We start from the raw sequence: 17,042 nt of genomic DNA on the forward strand, positions 1-17,042 counted from the left end.
GAGCCGCATGCGTACCCATGCGCACCGGATGTATCCGAACAGATGTTTAGCCCGACAGCGCTTTCGAATAGCTGCAATGTGTCGCGAAGAGAAGAGTATCGATTACCCAAATACGAGAATGTTCCAGAGAGAAGAAGCAGTTCTTTGGATAATTTTTTTTATTTTCTTCCACACATTTTGATTTGACCCCTTTCGCTTTCTATAAGAAATATGTTTTCATAAAATAATAAATAAAAGTTATCGACTAAATATTATTGATCATCGATAACAATCTGCGTTTTTACTTTCAAGGACAGAAATATGATATGAGCCCGAAATAATGAGAATTGGATTAGCTAAACAAACCCAATACTACTTTGGTTTATGTTTATATTAAATAAATTACTGTGTTACGTAACATAAATTAAGGAGTAAAATAAAACAAAAAAAATGAATCGTCGGAATTTAATGCAGGCAATGGTTGACCCAAAGATCCGAGAGAGAGGGAGAGAGAAAGACTTTAAGTTGAGAACCGACCTGCCCTAAAATCGTGTATCTCCATATCGGCCTGTGCTCGCATGCCATGAAATCACTTTTGAAAGGGCAAAGTCGAGAGTCGCAGTTGGAGTAGAAAGAATAGAACGTAAACGGGAACTGACTAATGACATATACAACCAAATACACACATGGATTTTTATATATAAGTGTGAATCAAGGCGTCGTTAATATGGTATGGTGAAAGCAACATTGAAAAAAGCTTCCACATAAACATTGCCCGATATGGAATTTAATAATCCTAATCTAATGTAAGGGTCAAAAGAAATTCAATTTATTTTATTTTGTTTATGATTGATTTGAAGTTACTTTGGTCTCGAAATTATTGGAAAAAAAAAAAATACAGATCCTGATTCATTGTGGGTTTAAATTGAGGCGCGCAAGCAATTTAAATTTATCGTAAGGTAAAAGACCCAGTTATTGACACTTGCAATTTTATTTTAATTAAAAAAAAAACAAATCAACTGTGATAAATTCATAAATATAATTTTTAAGATAATTTGTTTTTTGAGGACATCTTAATTTTTTAATTAGAGTAAAATTGCAAGTGTCAAGCAACTAGACCAGTGTCTTCTAACTTACACAGAAAAAAAATTTACTTGAATCAAGTTTACTTGAATTAAATAAATTTCACTTGATTCAAGAATTTTTCGTCTTGATTCGAGACAATAAAACTTTTCAAAATTATTTTCTTGGTTCAAGAATTTTTCTTTTGATCCAAATTAATTTTTTTTTTTCTATTTAACTACGCGGAAAAAAGAATAGTCAATAAATTGCAGTTTGAGAAGATCCTTGTGGTTATTTTGTAGGTAACCATTGAAAAAATAATGAAAATATGAAAGTTTTTAATAATTTTAGCTTAAAAAAAAAAAAAAAAAAAAAGGGAAGTTATTCTTAAGATTAAATAGATAACGTTAATTAATATTTCTCAAAATTAACTCCGGAAACAGGATCTGAAAATTTCACAGAATAATAATTATTGTTTAAAGTTTCATAATTAAACAAAACTTACTAAAACCTAATTTCTGAAAAACGAAGTAATTAACGAACTTGAAATTTTGACGACCGACTTATTATTTATCAATCTTTTACGTCATTGAAAAAAAAAAATTTCTTTTGCATTATCGAACTCTTTGAACATGTATTGGGTGGAAGCCTAAAAAAAGTATGGTGAGTAACGATGATGTTAGTATGGAAGAAAGAATAAAGCATAATACGTCGAATACGACGCGTCCTTCCATTCTCCCCACCAAACGTGTTCGTTTTGTGTTCCCGCTTCGCCGGGTAGGGCATCCGTCGCGTGAAGCTTATTCGTGACGCACCAACATAGCAACGATCCACCACCGCCCATGCCAATAAATTCGTTCGGAACTTGTGCTCTTGGTTCGAGTATATAATGTATGGTAGCATGGAGTAAATGAAAAAATTTAAACAGGCACTACTAACTATACAGTATATTGTTACATTATTATTATTATTATTATTATTATTCACTATATAAAGTAAAAGAATGAAAGCATGGAGCCAATTGGATGCTAAGCTAGAACTAGCAACTGCGGTGCTTAGTTATACATAATACAAGTTATTGTTTTTTATGCCCCTTCAGCCTTTACTTCTAGACACCCTCTGACCCTCCATTACCCCAACAAACCATTAGGAACACCCAAAGTATCGACGTGTAAAAAAAGTTACGTGGGTATAGTCGTCGTTATATTTTCTCAGTCGGGATAAATATCACGCTCTTTGTTGATTCTTTTTTAGTAACACTGTACTTTTTTTTTTTTTTTTTTCCAAGATTTTTATTTTATTTATCGTCCGTATAACACCCTGACCACAGTAAATTTTATTTTTATACATTGAACTTTTAATAATTATCACCTTTTTTGATCTCGTGAATGTACTTGGTAAAAACGAGGTGATATTTGCGATCCATACTGTAAAAAATATTGTGTAAAATCAACTCAATTTTAGTCTACACAAATTAGTGTTGAAATTTAACACACTTTATATTATTTTAACACAGACTGTAACCTGTTTAAAAATACTGATTGAAAATAATTAAAAAAAAAAATGAAATTCGAATTTTTTACAATGATTTCAATTTTTTGGTTGTCTAATTCTCAATTCTTTTTAATCAGTATTCTTAACCAAGGTATTTACGAAAATACACAATATTTTTTACTGTGCATTGTCCGGGTAAATTTTTAATTTATAAATTTTATTTTATCTTTGATAACGTTTTCGGTTGAGGATAAAGAAAATTATAGTATTAAAAAGAATGATTAATTCTATGGATCTTGTTTTTGTAGTTTTGAAATTAGAATGTCTTAGAATTTTCGGTCTGGAGTTAATAATTGTAGAACTTTTGTGAAGTGTATCCAATTTAGGTAAAATTTCAAAATTTTAGAAAGACTATCTGAAATTTTTTAGAATGTACAGTAACCATTTAAATTAATCGTCAATTATTTTATAATTTTCGGTTTTCTATTATTGTAAATAATGAAACTCCGTGAAATTATTTTTTTCAATGATTTTTGAATTTTATTTTTAACAAATTGAAATAATTTTGTAATTTATGTAATTTTTTTTTTAGTAAAAATCTATTTTTTTAAATGCTACAAATTCTATTATAGTTCTAATTTATCTGGTTTACAGGTACCTTGATATTTGATCATCGATATATATTTATTATGTATAAAAAAAATGTATACCTAACAATTTTAAAGTTTCTTAATTTTAATAGTTTTAGATTTTCTAAGTATAGTTGCAATTTTAAATTAAAATTCTAAGTAATTCATCGAGCAACTCAATAATTTTTAAAACTAACCAGAAAAAATTAAATTCTTCTAGTAATTTTAAAACCCATAATAATAAAAACTAATAATTTTTGCTTAGTTTTCAAGCTATATTATAAAAAAATGAAGATAGGTTGTAAAAAAAAACGTTTTTTACATTCAAAAACAAAAAAAGGACTTGGATATTGTGTGCAATGCTAAAAAAATTCGCTATAACGAGGTCCTGAAATTGCGCTTCTAAATTTCTCACGACCTTATATAATTTTGTAGAAATATAGACATAGCTCAGAATTTTTGGAGTCTATAATTTCAAATTTCAAGGAACATCTAGACTATAACTACAATTTTAAGACCGACCGATTGTAATTGTTTAAAATACTCCAAAAAAAATTTTTTTAAACAATAATCACAGTGAATTTTTCGAAAAACTCTACTGGAGCAAAAGTACCATTACAATAGGTCAAATTTTATAAAAAATATTTAACCTTTATTAATAATGTATCTGGCGCTCTATCTATATTTATTTTTTAACAATGTAAGGTATGTTTTGATATTATTTGATAAGACATATAAAATAATAGAAAAGACAGGATGGCGGTAAAAAACATATGATTGTAGATACCACATTGAGTAATACAGAATAAACATAAAAACTACTGTTGTGATAACATTATCATTATTATTATTACATTGTAAAAAAAAATGAATAATAGATATTCTAATTATGTATAGCATGTAAACGTATGTGGAAAAATGAAATTCACCTGTTACAATATCTCGTAATACTTAATTTAGATACCCAAAGAGCAATAAAATGTTATTCAAGTATAAAAAAATATATCGCCATTAAATAAGATATCGATTCCATTCCAATTAGATTCCCCGTCGTCATTAAACTGATATTTTTTGTGTATTTTATTATTCAATATAATATAATACGGTATTCCGTATACCAATGTTAATTAATATTAATTGAAATTATATGTTTAATCAACTGCTGTTAATTCAACTTCAGCTAAAGTAAATTACATCCAAGTACAGGAAATAATAAAATAATTTTATGATTAAATACAATCAATTAGAATTTTCCTAAGTACATTTATTGTTTCGTATCAAAAATGTTTCAACCGTAATAAAAAAATAAAAAAAAATAAAAAATAAAAATAATTCAAAAAAATGAAAACGGTGAAAGATTGGATGGTAGATGGATGACGAGAGCAACTTGCTGCGAAATCGATACAACACACGCGTCCGCTAGCGGATTCTAGGGAAAGGGTAAGGGGGTCGCGACGGCGGCGCACTGATCGACGTTATTCAGGGGGTGGCTTATCAGGGGTACAAGGCATGAAGAGAGTTACCAGCATATTATCGACCAGTCTGCGAAGAACAAGCGTCAGCCGAGGACGGAGGTCAAGGTCGACAAAGGTACCACGCCTGCTTATGCTCTGCCTTTACTTTTCATCTGCCAGTACTCTATCAGTCTTTCCTTCTCCTTTTCTCATTTTTTTTTTTTTTTTTTTTTTTTACCATATATTATGTTTTATTATATTATTTTTTTTTATTCTTATTTTTAAAACTTCCACATAACATAATACAATAATTTGCGTTGTGGTCCTTTGCGCGTGTTTGCATTCTGTATTCCACAATCATGATTCACAATTGACCAAGCGTAACATCTGCTACTACTCTCGATATACTTGGTATATATGGAACTCAAACTCTTTTACTTGTACTTGTGTTGCCGGGTTCTTTCTTTTTTTCTTATGTTCTGAGCAACTACATTTTCATGGGACGTGTACACCAATTCACGTCTGTACTTAACGTTTTTTTCATTCTTGTGTATGCGGTAGTTGCCGTTACTGTTATTTACTTTTTAATTTCAATATACATGATTATCAATTACATCATCGAGGTTACTGTCTTAATATATTTCAATAGATTGTAATGTTATTGGTATACATTGTAGTAACTGATACAGTGGATTCAAGAGTATTTTGTAATCATTACGGTACATTTTTCAGTTTTATTTCTAACGCAACAACAAATCTTTGTTTACTTTTGAATCTAATTTAATTAAATTTAATATCGATTGAACAACTATTTTTTTGTCAGCTCAATAAATTTTGTTTCATAATTTTAAATTGAGGAAACTTTTTTTAAGTTGTTGAAGTTTTTTAAATTTCAAATTATGTAAGTTATTTTATAAAGATACAATAACTTTTATATTAACTTCAAGAAGCGAGTTAAAAAAAAAAAATATTGAAGGATGTAATTTTTTTTTCTTTGGAAAATAATGCAGCAATTTAATTCTATAAAGGGCTAAAATATTGGTAAATGCTGAAACTTCTTGTTGGGTTTTAAAAAATTTCAGAATTAATTTTGTTGATTATTGTTTAAAAAAAAATTAATTAATTCAAAATGAAAAAAAAAATCGGTTTTAAAATCTCAAAAAAATAATTAAAATAAATGAAAAATTTTTTTCTACAAAATAAATTATCATAAAAAAATTTTTTTTAATTCCACGTGAAAAAATTTCAAAAATTTGCGTAAAATTTTTTCTTACTATTTTTTTTTTGCAATAAATTATTTTTTAAAACTAAAAAATGGTCAATTTTAATATAAAAAAATATTATAGATTGAGAATCATTAAAAGTATTTTTTTTTTTGATAAACATGAAGCGTTTATAATTTTAAATGACAAATGATAAGAAATAAAGATACGTTACTTTTTAAACAAATTTATAAAATAAAAGTAATTTTTATTTAACCTAGTTTTTCTTATTTACTTATTCTTTGATGTATAAAGTGATAAATCTACAATAATTTCATAATATACCGTCAGTCGAAAATATTTTCATTCACATACTCAACGAATTTCATTATTAAAGGTTTAATTAAAAATTCTTGTATCCACTTAATTTGTGAAATAACTTTCATTAATTTTTATAGGACAATCAAGACAATTTTAAATTGTACGCTCAATAGTCTAAGTTAATTAATTAAATTAATGGCGTGGTGAAGTTAACTGTCGAATAATTTAGTAGTGTAAATCCGTTGAGAAAAGTGGATGCATAACAAAGTGTAAATAATAAATAATCGGTAAAACTATCTTATCTCATGGATGTAACTAATCGAATGTAACGAGTCGCCTATAACCAATGTAACATTATTACCATCGTCTGCCATCGAGTTACGCAGGTGCGTATAATGAGCACGTGTAATAGAGTTACGTATTGCTATTACACTGTAAAAATTCTTATGTATCATTTTCAGTTGACGTAAGATATTTATTATTGTAATTAACTGTCGATAATTTTATTATTTCGATTTCTTTCTTCATATTGAGATGGTCCGTCTAAATTAAGTAGATTAGATAATAAACAATAAGAAAATTTATTGTTTAGCAACAGCAAATGACTTGCCATTTTTCTACGTTAAAATTTTTATTGATCTTACAATTATAATAATTAAAATTTTATCGTTTTAGAAATATAATTCTTCACAAAAAAAAAAAAAAAAAAAAAATTAACTTTTAAATTATTTATTTGATTCAAGTAAATTTTTTTTCTAAGTTAATTATATTTATGGTGATCTCAAGTGGTTTAAAATTAAATTGTCTGATTTTCCAGGTTTTCCAGTGAAACTATCAACAAACTCCCGGCCTTAAATAAATAGCATTTAATTATAAAAGTTGTTTAAACCGACATCAATTACTTTTTTCTTCTTTTCTATTAAAATACAAATACGCATTTTAAATAAACAGAAAATAAGTCCCAAATTTCAAAAATTATTTTTTCATTTTTGTCACAGGTCAAATCGAGTAATCACAAAAATTGATATGCTAAATTTAATAAAGTTTAAAAAAATGCTTCCGAGCTGTGAACCCCCACCTTTATATTTGTATAATAATAAACTTTTGAGTTTCTTATAGTTGCAGTTTATTGCGGTACTTTTAAACTATTTACATATTCAGCGTACGAACTTCAAATCTTAAAGACATTACGGTGAAAATATCTTTAACTTGTTGCAATGAATGTAACTGTACAAATAATATTTTCCCTTTTTAATGAAAAAATTTAAAAACTCAAAAGCTAAAATAATAATAATTTTATACTGTTTTAAAAAAAAATTTCATTAATTATTTAGCAAAAATATTAATTAAAAAAAAGTTTTGTTTTTCATCAAATAATTAATAATTTAAAAAATAAAAAAATTGTATTTTTGATGAATTTCAATAAAAAAATGTAAAATTATCCCAAAAAAAAAAAATTTAAAAATCATTTTTGAGGGATGAAATATTTTAATTAGTGTAACAGAACGGTTAAAAATTTTTTTATCAAAAAATAGCATTAAAATGAAAAGTTGTTGAACATAATGTTTTACATTGAAAACAGAATAAGCATTATATCTTTATATTGTGTGGATGTATTGGGGATGGAACGCGGTCAAACACTCGCGGTAAAGCGAACAGAACCGAATGGAAAGAAAGCCAAGGCAAAGAGTGAGTTACGCTATATAATATATACTGTGGCTATGCTATTTTTCCGCCGGCAGAGATCGACGAATGGAAGTTAAGAGTTTGTTCTTGTGTTATATTGTGGATTCTCTCTTTCACACTAAACTCTTAACTCACAACCCAGAGTCGCAACTTAACTCGTTCGATCGCAACAACTCAACTTCTCGTCACATCACTCTACCCATGCTGATACGTTATACTACTCACAACACTCGCAAATTACTTGGATCGCAAACGCATAAAACGGCAACGTCGCATTCAGCTGACGAATATCTCTTATATGTACATCTATATATATGTATTTATATCTGTATATAAATATATATATATATATATATATATATATATATATATATATATATATATATATATATATATATATATATATATATATATATATATATGCATCACATATTCACCGGTTTGGTTGTCAGTCGGTCGATCATCCGTCAGTCATTGGCCATTATTTATTCAACTTTCTTCAGCATTAATCGCCACATCTTCATTATATTTTCTTATTACTCTTTTTAATTTAAATTAGTGTGTTGCAGGATATAACCGCCTCACTTTTAGTAGTAAATAAAAAAAAAACACTAAAATAAATATAAAAACAAACAAATCATCAGCCAGAAATATAATGAGCTTAAACAAAAAATGACGACTATCAAAATGATTTTTTAAAATTTATTATAGCAATATTTTCTTGTCATAGTTCAAAAATATTTTCTGACCAATGTTATTGAATGTATATAGCCTATCAAGTTAAGCTAAATTATTTAAATAATCAAACGTATAAATTTTTTAAATTTTCACTAAAAATTTAATTGTTTAAAAATGATATTTTTTACACTAAATAAACTAGTGATTAGCAATGACACTGTAACGAATAAATTGAAAAATCCAGATCCAGGCCAAGGTTCTCTTTACCTCCAGCACACCTTGTGATCTCTAGGGCATTGAGATTTACATGGGTAGAAATCAGCTGGTTTGTATTTTTTTTTTTTTTTCTTTAATAATTATAGCAGTCTTTACTTAATGATTTTAATTGTTATGCACGTCACTTTTTATTTAAAATAAATAAGATTGTCAGAAAATAAACTAATCTAATGATGACAATATTTACATTTTTTCTTTTCTGTTTAATTTATACTTAAATGATAAAAAGCTAACTTGCGTTCTACATTTAAATTTATTTTTTTTTTGCATTGTAGAGAAGTTATTAAAAAGCTATAAAATAAAAAAAAAGTTCATGCAAACTAATGAATTATAAATTCAACAGCTATTAATTTAATTTTTATTATTAAAAATATGAAATAGTATTTAATAAGTAAAACTTGAATACTGTAACAATAAAATTTTTTAACTTCCTTAAATAATGAAAAATTTTATCCATTATAAGTACTTATCAACGATTATAAACGATTTTAATGACTAATTAGGCTAAATCATTAATACGCGTTGATTTTAATTCAATATTATGTTTGTATTGTTAATTATAATGCTAATAAAATTTTTTTATGGTTTATTTTATTTGAAATTAATTAGAATTGACCATAAATATAATTATCGAATTTTGATATGAAAATCAATAAAAAGACAAGATAATTTTAAATCATATTTAACGAAATGATTTATTGTAGTAGACAATTTTTCTACTTTGTTAAAGAACCAACTAAATATTTCAAACAAAATTTATCCCTATTTTTGTACCTCATCCTAAAGCTCAGTTTGATTTAGTACCCTGCATCCTGTCTCGCATTTGCCTGACATGGTGCAATCACAAGGGTCTAAGTACACCAGCTGGTAGCGTCAATCATTTTATAGTTTACTTCATCACTGACGTTTTAAAAAAATTTTTTATCTTTTTTTATCCGCTATCATAATAATAAAATTAATGAATATCATTAGTAAGAATAATAAAATTATATTTACCCCGCATTTTTAGCTGAAAAAACAGTTTGTTGTCTCTTCCTTTCATAAGTAGGAATGAGAGCTACATGAGATCCTTTTCTCGGATGTCCCTCCGTGTTTGATTAATTTTAAAAACAATTGTTCAATAATTTAAAAACTTAATGGCAAATTTCACTTTATATTCAGACAATTTATTTATTTTTAACACTCACGAGTCACTATTTGTTTCAACACTAGCACGAATTTCCACAGTTATCCAATCAATGTTATTACGGTAATAATCCATTTAAATTCCGGGCACCATCACACAAGTAAGGAGAAAGAGATCATTAACCATCACTTGATTCACTGGAAGTTATTTCACACTTCGTGGAAGACTACTGTTTACAGATAAAATTAAAAAAAAAATAAAATAAAATAAAAAACTATTAAAACTGCTGGTGAGGCTTTTACATTTAAACAAACCAGCTCTACTATCTATTTATCTTATAAACAAAAAGAAAATATAAATATCTGTTATTATAGATTAACACTGACAAAAAAAAAAAAAAAAAAAAAACTTACTTTATTGAGTTAATTCGCAAAGTAAATCTATAAATCTTCAAATATGCGGGAACAAAGACAACAGTGGCGGTGGCATTGACGTGACGGACAGGTACAAATAATTAAAAAGACCCGTCACTTTTAACGACTGGCAACTACTGAAATTTGTATTTTCTTTTTTTACGTCACTTATTTTCCTATCCTTTTCAATTTATGTCCTTTAAAAATTTTTTTTTTAAATTTGCTTATTGTAATTACTTTTAATCCACTTAATTATAATTGTGATTTATTTAGTAGGACCAGTATCAGGATGCCAATGCCTTGGTTTATATTTCCATCCGTTTGGAATAGTATCTCGTTGATCCATTGGTATAAAATATCTTGACACTTTTTTTTTTCAATTCCAGTCAATAAATTTTATTAATTATAATCCTTCATCAGTAATCCGACACCCAAGATTATCTGAAATAAATAATTTTATTAATATTATGAGTTAATAAAAAATAACTTAAAAATTATGCAAAAATATGAATTAATTAATAAATATCATTTAATATCTAATCAAATGTAATGATTAAATTAATGAAATAAAGACGTAAGTTTATCTAATCTTTGATAATCCAAATGTGCAAAAATGGAGTAACTGTAACATGTTCATTTCACAGAGATGTATGTAAATAAATTTAACTTGTTTACAATAATAAATAAAAAAAAAAAAAAAAAAAAAAACAACAAAAAATACAATTTACAAAAATTATTACTAAAGTGCCCTTCAATTATTGTTTTATTAGTCTTAAACTATATGATAATTTACATGGCCATATAACTTTTAATAACTGTATCAAATATTTACTGCAAAAATAATCAATAGTTGAAGTATATAACACTGAAGAAAAAAACTTATACATTTGGCTATCTGGTAACATTCATACTCACATTACGGACATTTGATAGATTTAATCACTCATTAGCGAATAATTCGTAACTAATGACGAGTAAAGAATCCATAAAAATTTATTTTTTTTAATCTCAATCTGATTTGAGCGTAAAGGATTTTTTTATCAGCCAAAAAATGAGTAATTTAAAACAATTAAAAAATAATTTTTAAAAACTCTAAAGAAAATATGACAAATGAAAATTTTGAATTTTTTCTCATTAAGTTGTTCATAATTAAAATAAAGATACAAATACGAAGAAAGAAAAAATGAAAACATGAATAGCGTTCTGATTGAGCATAAAAAACATTTTTAATGCGTCCATTTACATCTCCATTAATCCTTCATATATAGATTGAACAAACATTCAAGTACTTGTATATAAACGTGTTCGTGTGGATAAAATAAATAGACACAACAAAATTATAAAATGAAAATATATACCTTGATGTTCGTACGGTAAACAACAAAAGTTAAAAGTGTAGTAGTAATTATTGTGAGCACTAAAATAATTAGTCACTCGATGGTTAAAATTCGCGATAGCATTGCACGACGGCTAACGAAACAGACGTCTCTCTTTTTTGCCGGTTCGCGTAGGTTATGGACAGTTTCTCGTCGAAAAACACCGCGGGGCGCCACGAGATGTTCACTCACTCTTTCATATCAGCATCAACTACCAGCAGCAACAGAAACGGTAGCAATCAAAGACGTAGTAAGAGTAGTTACCCTTAGCACAAGTATCAAGTTTACACTTATTATTTATTTGTTTTTATTTTTCTTCTGACTACACAATGTCTGCTAAAAAATTTAACTAAATATGGCCATGAAATTTTTACTTTTTTCGTATGAAATAAAAATTACGTCTAATCAAGTTGATAATAATCTTTTAAAAAAAAAAAAAAAAAAAAAAAAAAAAAAAAATAGCATCAGAGGATTGGGGTAAATTTAAATGGAGCAAATAATAAATTTTTATAATTTGCAATAATAATCTAAAATCAGAAAAATAAAAAAAATGTCAATTAATTTAAAATCTTCAGTGTTAAATAAAATAAAATAATGCGCAAAAATACAATATTTAAAAAATAATAATGATAATTACACATAAAAAACAGCCTCTTTCACAGCCGATAAAATATATTAAATATTTTATTTAATAAATTTTGCTTCTTTTCTTCTAATTTTGTATATAATATATGTGTATTAAATATACATGCGTATGCGCGCGCGCATTGTCTCTCACTTGGTTTAAAAATGTATTGGTGTACGTGTGTGCACTTGATTAGCTGTGTGACGTCACGACACGGTTACATTTCTTGCGATTGTCACTTGTATGTGGAAGAGATGACCATGGAATAACGATTGACTGTATTTAAAATAATCCTGCTGTCAAATATTATTGTTAAAAACACTTAATTTTATTATTATTTAATAAATATAATGTTTTTTAAGTTTCAGGTGGGGATAATGGATAATTATGATGAACTTTGTAGTGGCGATAGGCCCGGCGACATTAAACAAGTGCCAACAACTCTCGTGAGCATACACGAAACAAACTGACTATTGCAACCAACCAGTGTGGCCAGATCGTGCGATTTTTTTACCCCCACTTTGTACCGCTTTCAATGTAGTCAGATGAGAGTGTCCTATAAAGTGGGGATAAGAAAAGAGCACGTTCTGGCCACACTGCAACCAACCGCGAGAGTTTAACCATTACATGTACGGCAAATGTAATAACCCGAGAGGTGGCGCAAACGGTTTATCATGGACAAAACAGAGATGGATTCACGGGCTATTCCCATTTACGTGCTGGTCCTTGTATCCTTTTAGAATAAAACCCGATTCTTCTCGAGACAAACCGTAAGCTTACGATTTTATACGGAACTGTACAATGATTTACGATTTATATTCATGGTAGTAAAATTTACCGGGTAATTCAAATAAATTATTTCGTTTTATTTTATTTTTTTTTTTATACATAAATATAGCAAACATCTATTTTGATACAATAATGGCAGCAAGTGATGTTCAAAATGGAAAACATTTTTGTGCTTTTGTAAACAAATTATGCATTATTTAGTTTAAATATTTAAAAACATACTTAAATAGACTATAAAAATTAAGTTAGCCGACATCTGAAACTTTCTAGCTTTTTTTTTTTTTTTTCTTCTTCATTGAAGGATTATTACAAGATTTCATTTGTAAAAAATTTGAAAAATGGTAAGTGCAATTAAAAAAAAAATTTTTTTTAGTTTTAATTTAATAATTAAAGCAAAATTAAAAAATTAAAAACGTCGGCTAACTTTAGTATTATACACAGACTTCTTTAAATATTTTAAATAATTTTATACTTAAAAATAAATTGTCTAATAAAAATATTTTATAAAATAGATATTTTAAAAATTTGTGCATGCTTTAAAAACACATTACACCTGAGTGATAAGGTACTTATTTTTTATGATATTGAAATTTAGAGACATCTGATAATTTAAAAAATTTTTTTAATAAATTATAGCAAAAAAAAATTATTTTTAAAAAATTCTATCTTCAGAAGTTTTAAAAATTTATAAATGAGATTTTTTAAAAATAATTTTCTATATCTAGTTCAATTTTTAAGAAAAATCAAAAAATTTTCAAATGTCTGTTAATTTCAGTGTCATTATTTTTTGTTGTAATTATTCTCTTGTCAATGTCCAAATTACTTGGTCAGATCGCTCGCCTGGGCTGGACTGACTCACAATACGGAAATTCAAAGAACTCAAATAATTAACCCGTCAGAATTCACGTGAATTTTAATGTCTCACTTGCACTACAGCGCCGCTCTATAAGTCGGGTGCTGTTGCGTAAGCAAAATGCTCATAACGTGAGTGCTGACGGGTTAAGAACTATTACTGGGTGCTCTGAAATGATAATAAAATAATTATAATTTATATGTAATTTTGTTTAAATGTAAAAATTTTACTAATTACGAAATTACCTTTTAGGCCCAAACAATGTTTGCTCCGAAAAATTCCAGACGATTTACTGAAAGTTTGTTTCAAAAGCGAACCAACATGCTCATCATGTCCGTAAACATAACTATCATTGAACATGAGTCCTCCGTGTAAAATCAAGTATCTAGGCATTTTGATCCAGAAATTCCTTTCTTACTATTTTGTTGTAAGTTGTTTTTAAAACTCTAGCGATACTAAAATAAATAAATTTATTTTTTTTTTTAATTCTTAAAAGTTAAAAAAAAAATGTAAATATAAACTAGTTAAAAAATTCTACGATATTTCTTCGCAGTTGATAAATAAATGGAACATAAAATTATCTCATTAGTCATAGAAGAACTTAGTTTGCCAATAAAAAATTTGACGTACTGTTTCCGTTATTTTCATAGAAATGAAACATCATATATAGTCTCGTCCGTTGGCGCAACAACTAGATATAGGTATTATTTAACAATTACCAACGTGAGAATGGACTGACTATTATTCTATTGGATATTTAAAATTTTCGATGTGACGTCTACAGGTGTGTAACGAATTTTGCTACTTGCGGTCATAGAACAATTCAATAATACACATTTAATTGTTTATAAAAAAAAATTTTAGAATTGAAATTTCAAGATTTATTCCAATTTTGTTTTATCTTTTTTTTTTTTTTTCTTGTTAATTATTATGAAATGATAAAATAAATTAATTATTTAATTACTTCGTAGTTTTTTGGCTTGAAAAATTTAAACAAAATGAATTCGTTTAATTTATTTTATTTATAATATTGTGTAAAAATAAATGTATTTTAGAAATTTTTTTTTAATACATAAATCTTAAATCTTAAGCACAAAATCTAATATTAAATCATTTATTTTCGCCTTGTTTGGTTAGAGTCCACATGAAAAATTTGTTGGGATCAGGAGAGCCCGATATAAAAGCGATGCGATAACGAAATTTCGCTAAAAAGTTTATAACAGCCATTGGTGAATCTAAAAAAAATTATTTTAAAATAGTAATTAATTGTTTTAAAAAATAATTTTTTTGTTCAGAAGATTTCTTACCTTCAATTAATATATGTTCTCCCTCAAGTCCATGAGGCTGGACTTGTACTGGATCGTATATTATACGTAAATAGCTTTGAACTTGGTCATCAAATCCAAATATACTAGAAGATTTACCACTGACTCTTCCCAAAATAACGATACTATGATCTGGTTTAGTAGTGATAATTGAATCTGACATTTTGATTAATCAAAATTATTCGAAATAGTATTACAGTAGAAGAGAATTCACTGAGCCGTGCAATTTTGATATAGATAATTTATTAGTAAAACAAAAAATGGCGTTTGAAAGATAAGCCAGTCAATTATTGTGATTGGTTCTCAAAATTTTACAGTATACTTAGATTTACACTTAAGTCTCATACTTAGCTTAAAGTTACCATTTGCAAAAACCTACAAAAATTTTGATCATTTTATAAGCTTCCATCCGAACTAAACAGAAAAAATAAAATATAAAAAAAATAGAGATACCATTTCATGCATTTTGCATGATTTTACAAGGATGTATATTTTTTTATAAAAAAATTAAACATAAATTTTAATAAAGCTTCTATATTTATTATTTATTAAACTAGAAATTCAAATTGTGCGCATACGCGCGCGCGCTAATCTTAAACCAATAATATATAACGAATCAGGGTCCATGTTTTCGATACTAAGCTAATTTCATTGTACCATCAATTTTAGTATATAGGATTGTAATTCTCAAACGTGTAATCGTCATTAAATTACTTAATTAATTAATTTAATTTATAAATTTTCAAACTTCATCTATACAAATAAGAGTTTTAAAAACAATAAAATATTTTATAAATTTAAAACATAATCATTTGAGTGATTAATATTTTGTAAAATCACTAAAAATATTTTCCATAGTTACAAGTTAAAAAAATACTTTTTCTTCTCAAAAAGTTACAAAACTACTTTGATAAGTTATAGTTAATATACTCAATTTTTATAATTCTTTTTGTAACCAAATTGTTTGGGTATTATCCTTATTAGAATTTTGAGAAACTATTTTGTATCCAAGGCTTCCTAAGTGGTTCATTACTTCAATCATGCTATCTGGAAAAAAATCAAGTTTCAATTGAGAATTTAATTATTCAAAAAAATATATAAAGATTTATAAAATTATGAAATATGCAATATATTAAAAAAAATAAAAATTACGATGATAATGGTCGTTGAAGGAAGAAAAGTCTAAATGTGAAAGATCCTGGTAACGTTCCTGATCAGTAAGTCCTTTGACAGAACAGTTATTTTGATCTATTAATCCTGTAACTGTAACAAACCGGTATTTTTGATTCATTTTAATTACTTTTAATCCTTGGTCTTCTTATTGTACTTGATTTACTGTTTTTCAATTGATATTACTTTCTGAAATAGATAAACATTTATTTTATTATTATTGCTTGAAACTTTTCAATAACAATTCATACATTGTTATATTTAAAATAATAAACTTTAAAAACACACAGTCAATATTTGCATAAGAAATAAGACGCAATATAGGCTTTACTTACTAAATGTTATAAATATATAACAGATGTTAAACTTTAAAATTAGTTTAAAATTAAATTTTTATTTATAAAATTACTTGTACTGAATGTTATAATATTGATAAAAAATTAAAATTTTTACTTTATCTGCTAGTAAAATCTCAATTCAAATAAATAACATAAATAAAACAACCACTCGGCTGTGTTGACACGTTCTGAATTCTGGAAAATATTTTTCCACGTCAGCTGTTATAGGTTATGTCGGGAGAATAT

General features: G+C 26.5%; 2 protein-coding genes and 1 long non-coding RNA gene across 13 annotated transcripts in view; 1 reads left to right on the forward strand and 2 right to left on the reverse strand.

Moving 5' to 3' along the window:
• LOC141536585 (uncharacterized) overlaps nt 1-12,760 on the reverse strand; it is a 38,872-nt gene extending 26,112 nt beyond the window's left edge. Inside the window, exons 1-3 of one of the 7 annotated variants that reach the window (XM_074257214.1) lie at nt 12,334-12,760; nt 10,321-10,761; nt 9,778-10,136 (exon numbers count right to left, since the gene is read on the reverse strand). The gene's annotated coding sequence lies outside the window, so the exon portion shown is untranslated. Of the gene's footprint in view, nt 1-9,777; nt 10,242-10,320; nt 10,762-11,678; nt 12,118-12,333 lie in introns of those variants that run through there. The other 6 variants (XM_074257208.1, XM_074257210.1, XM_074257212.1 and 3 more) reach the window with 6 other exon arrangements.
• A 207-nt stretch (nt 12,761-12,967) lies between these two features.
• Nucleotides 12,968-14,818, forward strand: LOC141536601 (uncharacterized). 4 transcript variants are annotated; one of them, XR_012480752.1, is made up of 3 exons: nt 12,968-13,091; nt 14,216-14,390; nt 14,517-14,818. It is a non-coding gene; the product is annotated as an uncharacterized LOC141536601 (long non-coding RNA). The 4 variants fall into 4 exon arrangements; XR_012480751.1 differs by lacking the exon at nt 12,968-13,091 and adding an exon at nt 13,173-13,451; XR_012480750.1 differs by lacking the exon at nt 12,968-13,091 and adding an exon at nt 14,047-14,094.
• Nucleotides 14,819-14,966: 148 nt separating this feature from the next.
• Nucleotides 14,967-17,012, reverse strand: LOC141536600 (uncharacterized). 2 transcript variants are annotated; one of them, XM_074257245.1, is made up of 4 exons: nt 16,912-17,012; nt 16,441-16,647; nt 15,271-16,335; nt 14,967-15,198 (listed from the first exon to the last, which is right to left on the reverse strand). In XM_074257245.1, exons 3-4 carry the CDS (start codon nt 15,449-15,451, stop codon nt 15,074-15,076), a joined length of 306 nt encoding a protein of 101 aa, XP_074113346.1. In that variant the 5' UTR covers nt 15,452-16,335; nt 16,441-16,647; nt 16,912-17,012; the 3' UTR covers nt 14,967-15,073. The 2 variants fall into 2 exon arrangements, with proteins under 2 accessions (XP_074113346.1, XP_074113344.1); XM_074257243.1 differs by having other exon boundaries at nt 16,794-16,936.
• Between the last annotated feature and the right edge of the window lie 30 nt (nt 17,013-17,042).

This window comes from Cotesia typhae, unplaced genomic scaffold, assembly GCF_013202065.1.
Source record: "Cotesia typhae breed Kobodo isofemale line unplaced genomic scaffold, CoteBio_Ctyphae scaffold_152, whole genome shotgun sequence".
Lineage (NCBI taxonomy): Eukaryota > Metazoa > Arthropoda > Insecta > Hymenoptera > Braconidae > Cotesia > Cotesia typhae.

Bases quoted from the DNA above. Each gene is read 5' to 3' on its own strand.
- LOC141536600 (XM_074257245.1), bottom strand. From the start codon at position 15,451: ATGTCAGATTCAATTATCACTACTAAACCAGATCATAGTATCGTTATT. The intron at 15,199-15,270 runs GTAAGAAATCTT...AATTTTTTTTAG, and splicing joins AGAACATATATTAATTGAAG to ATTCACCAATGGCTGTTATA.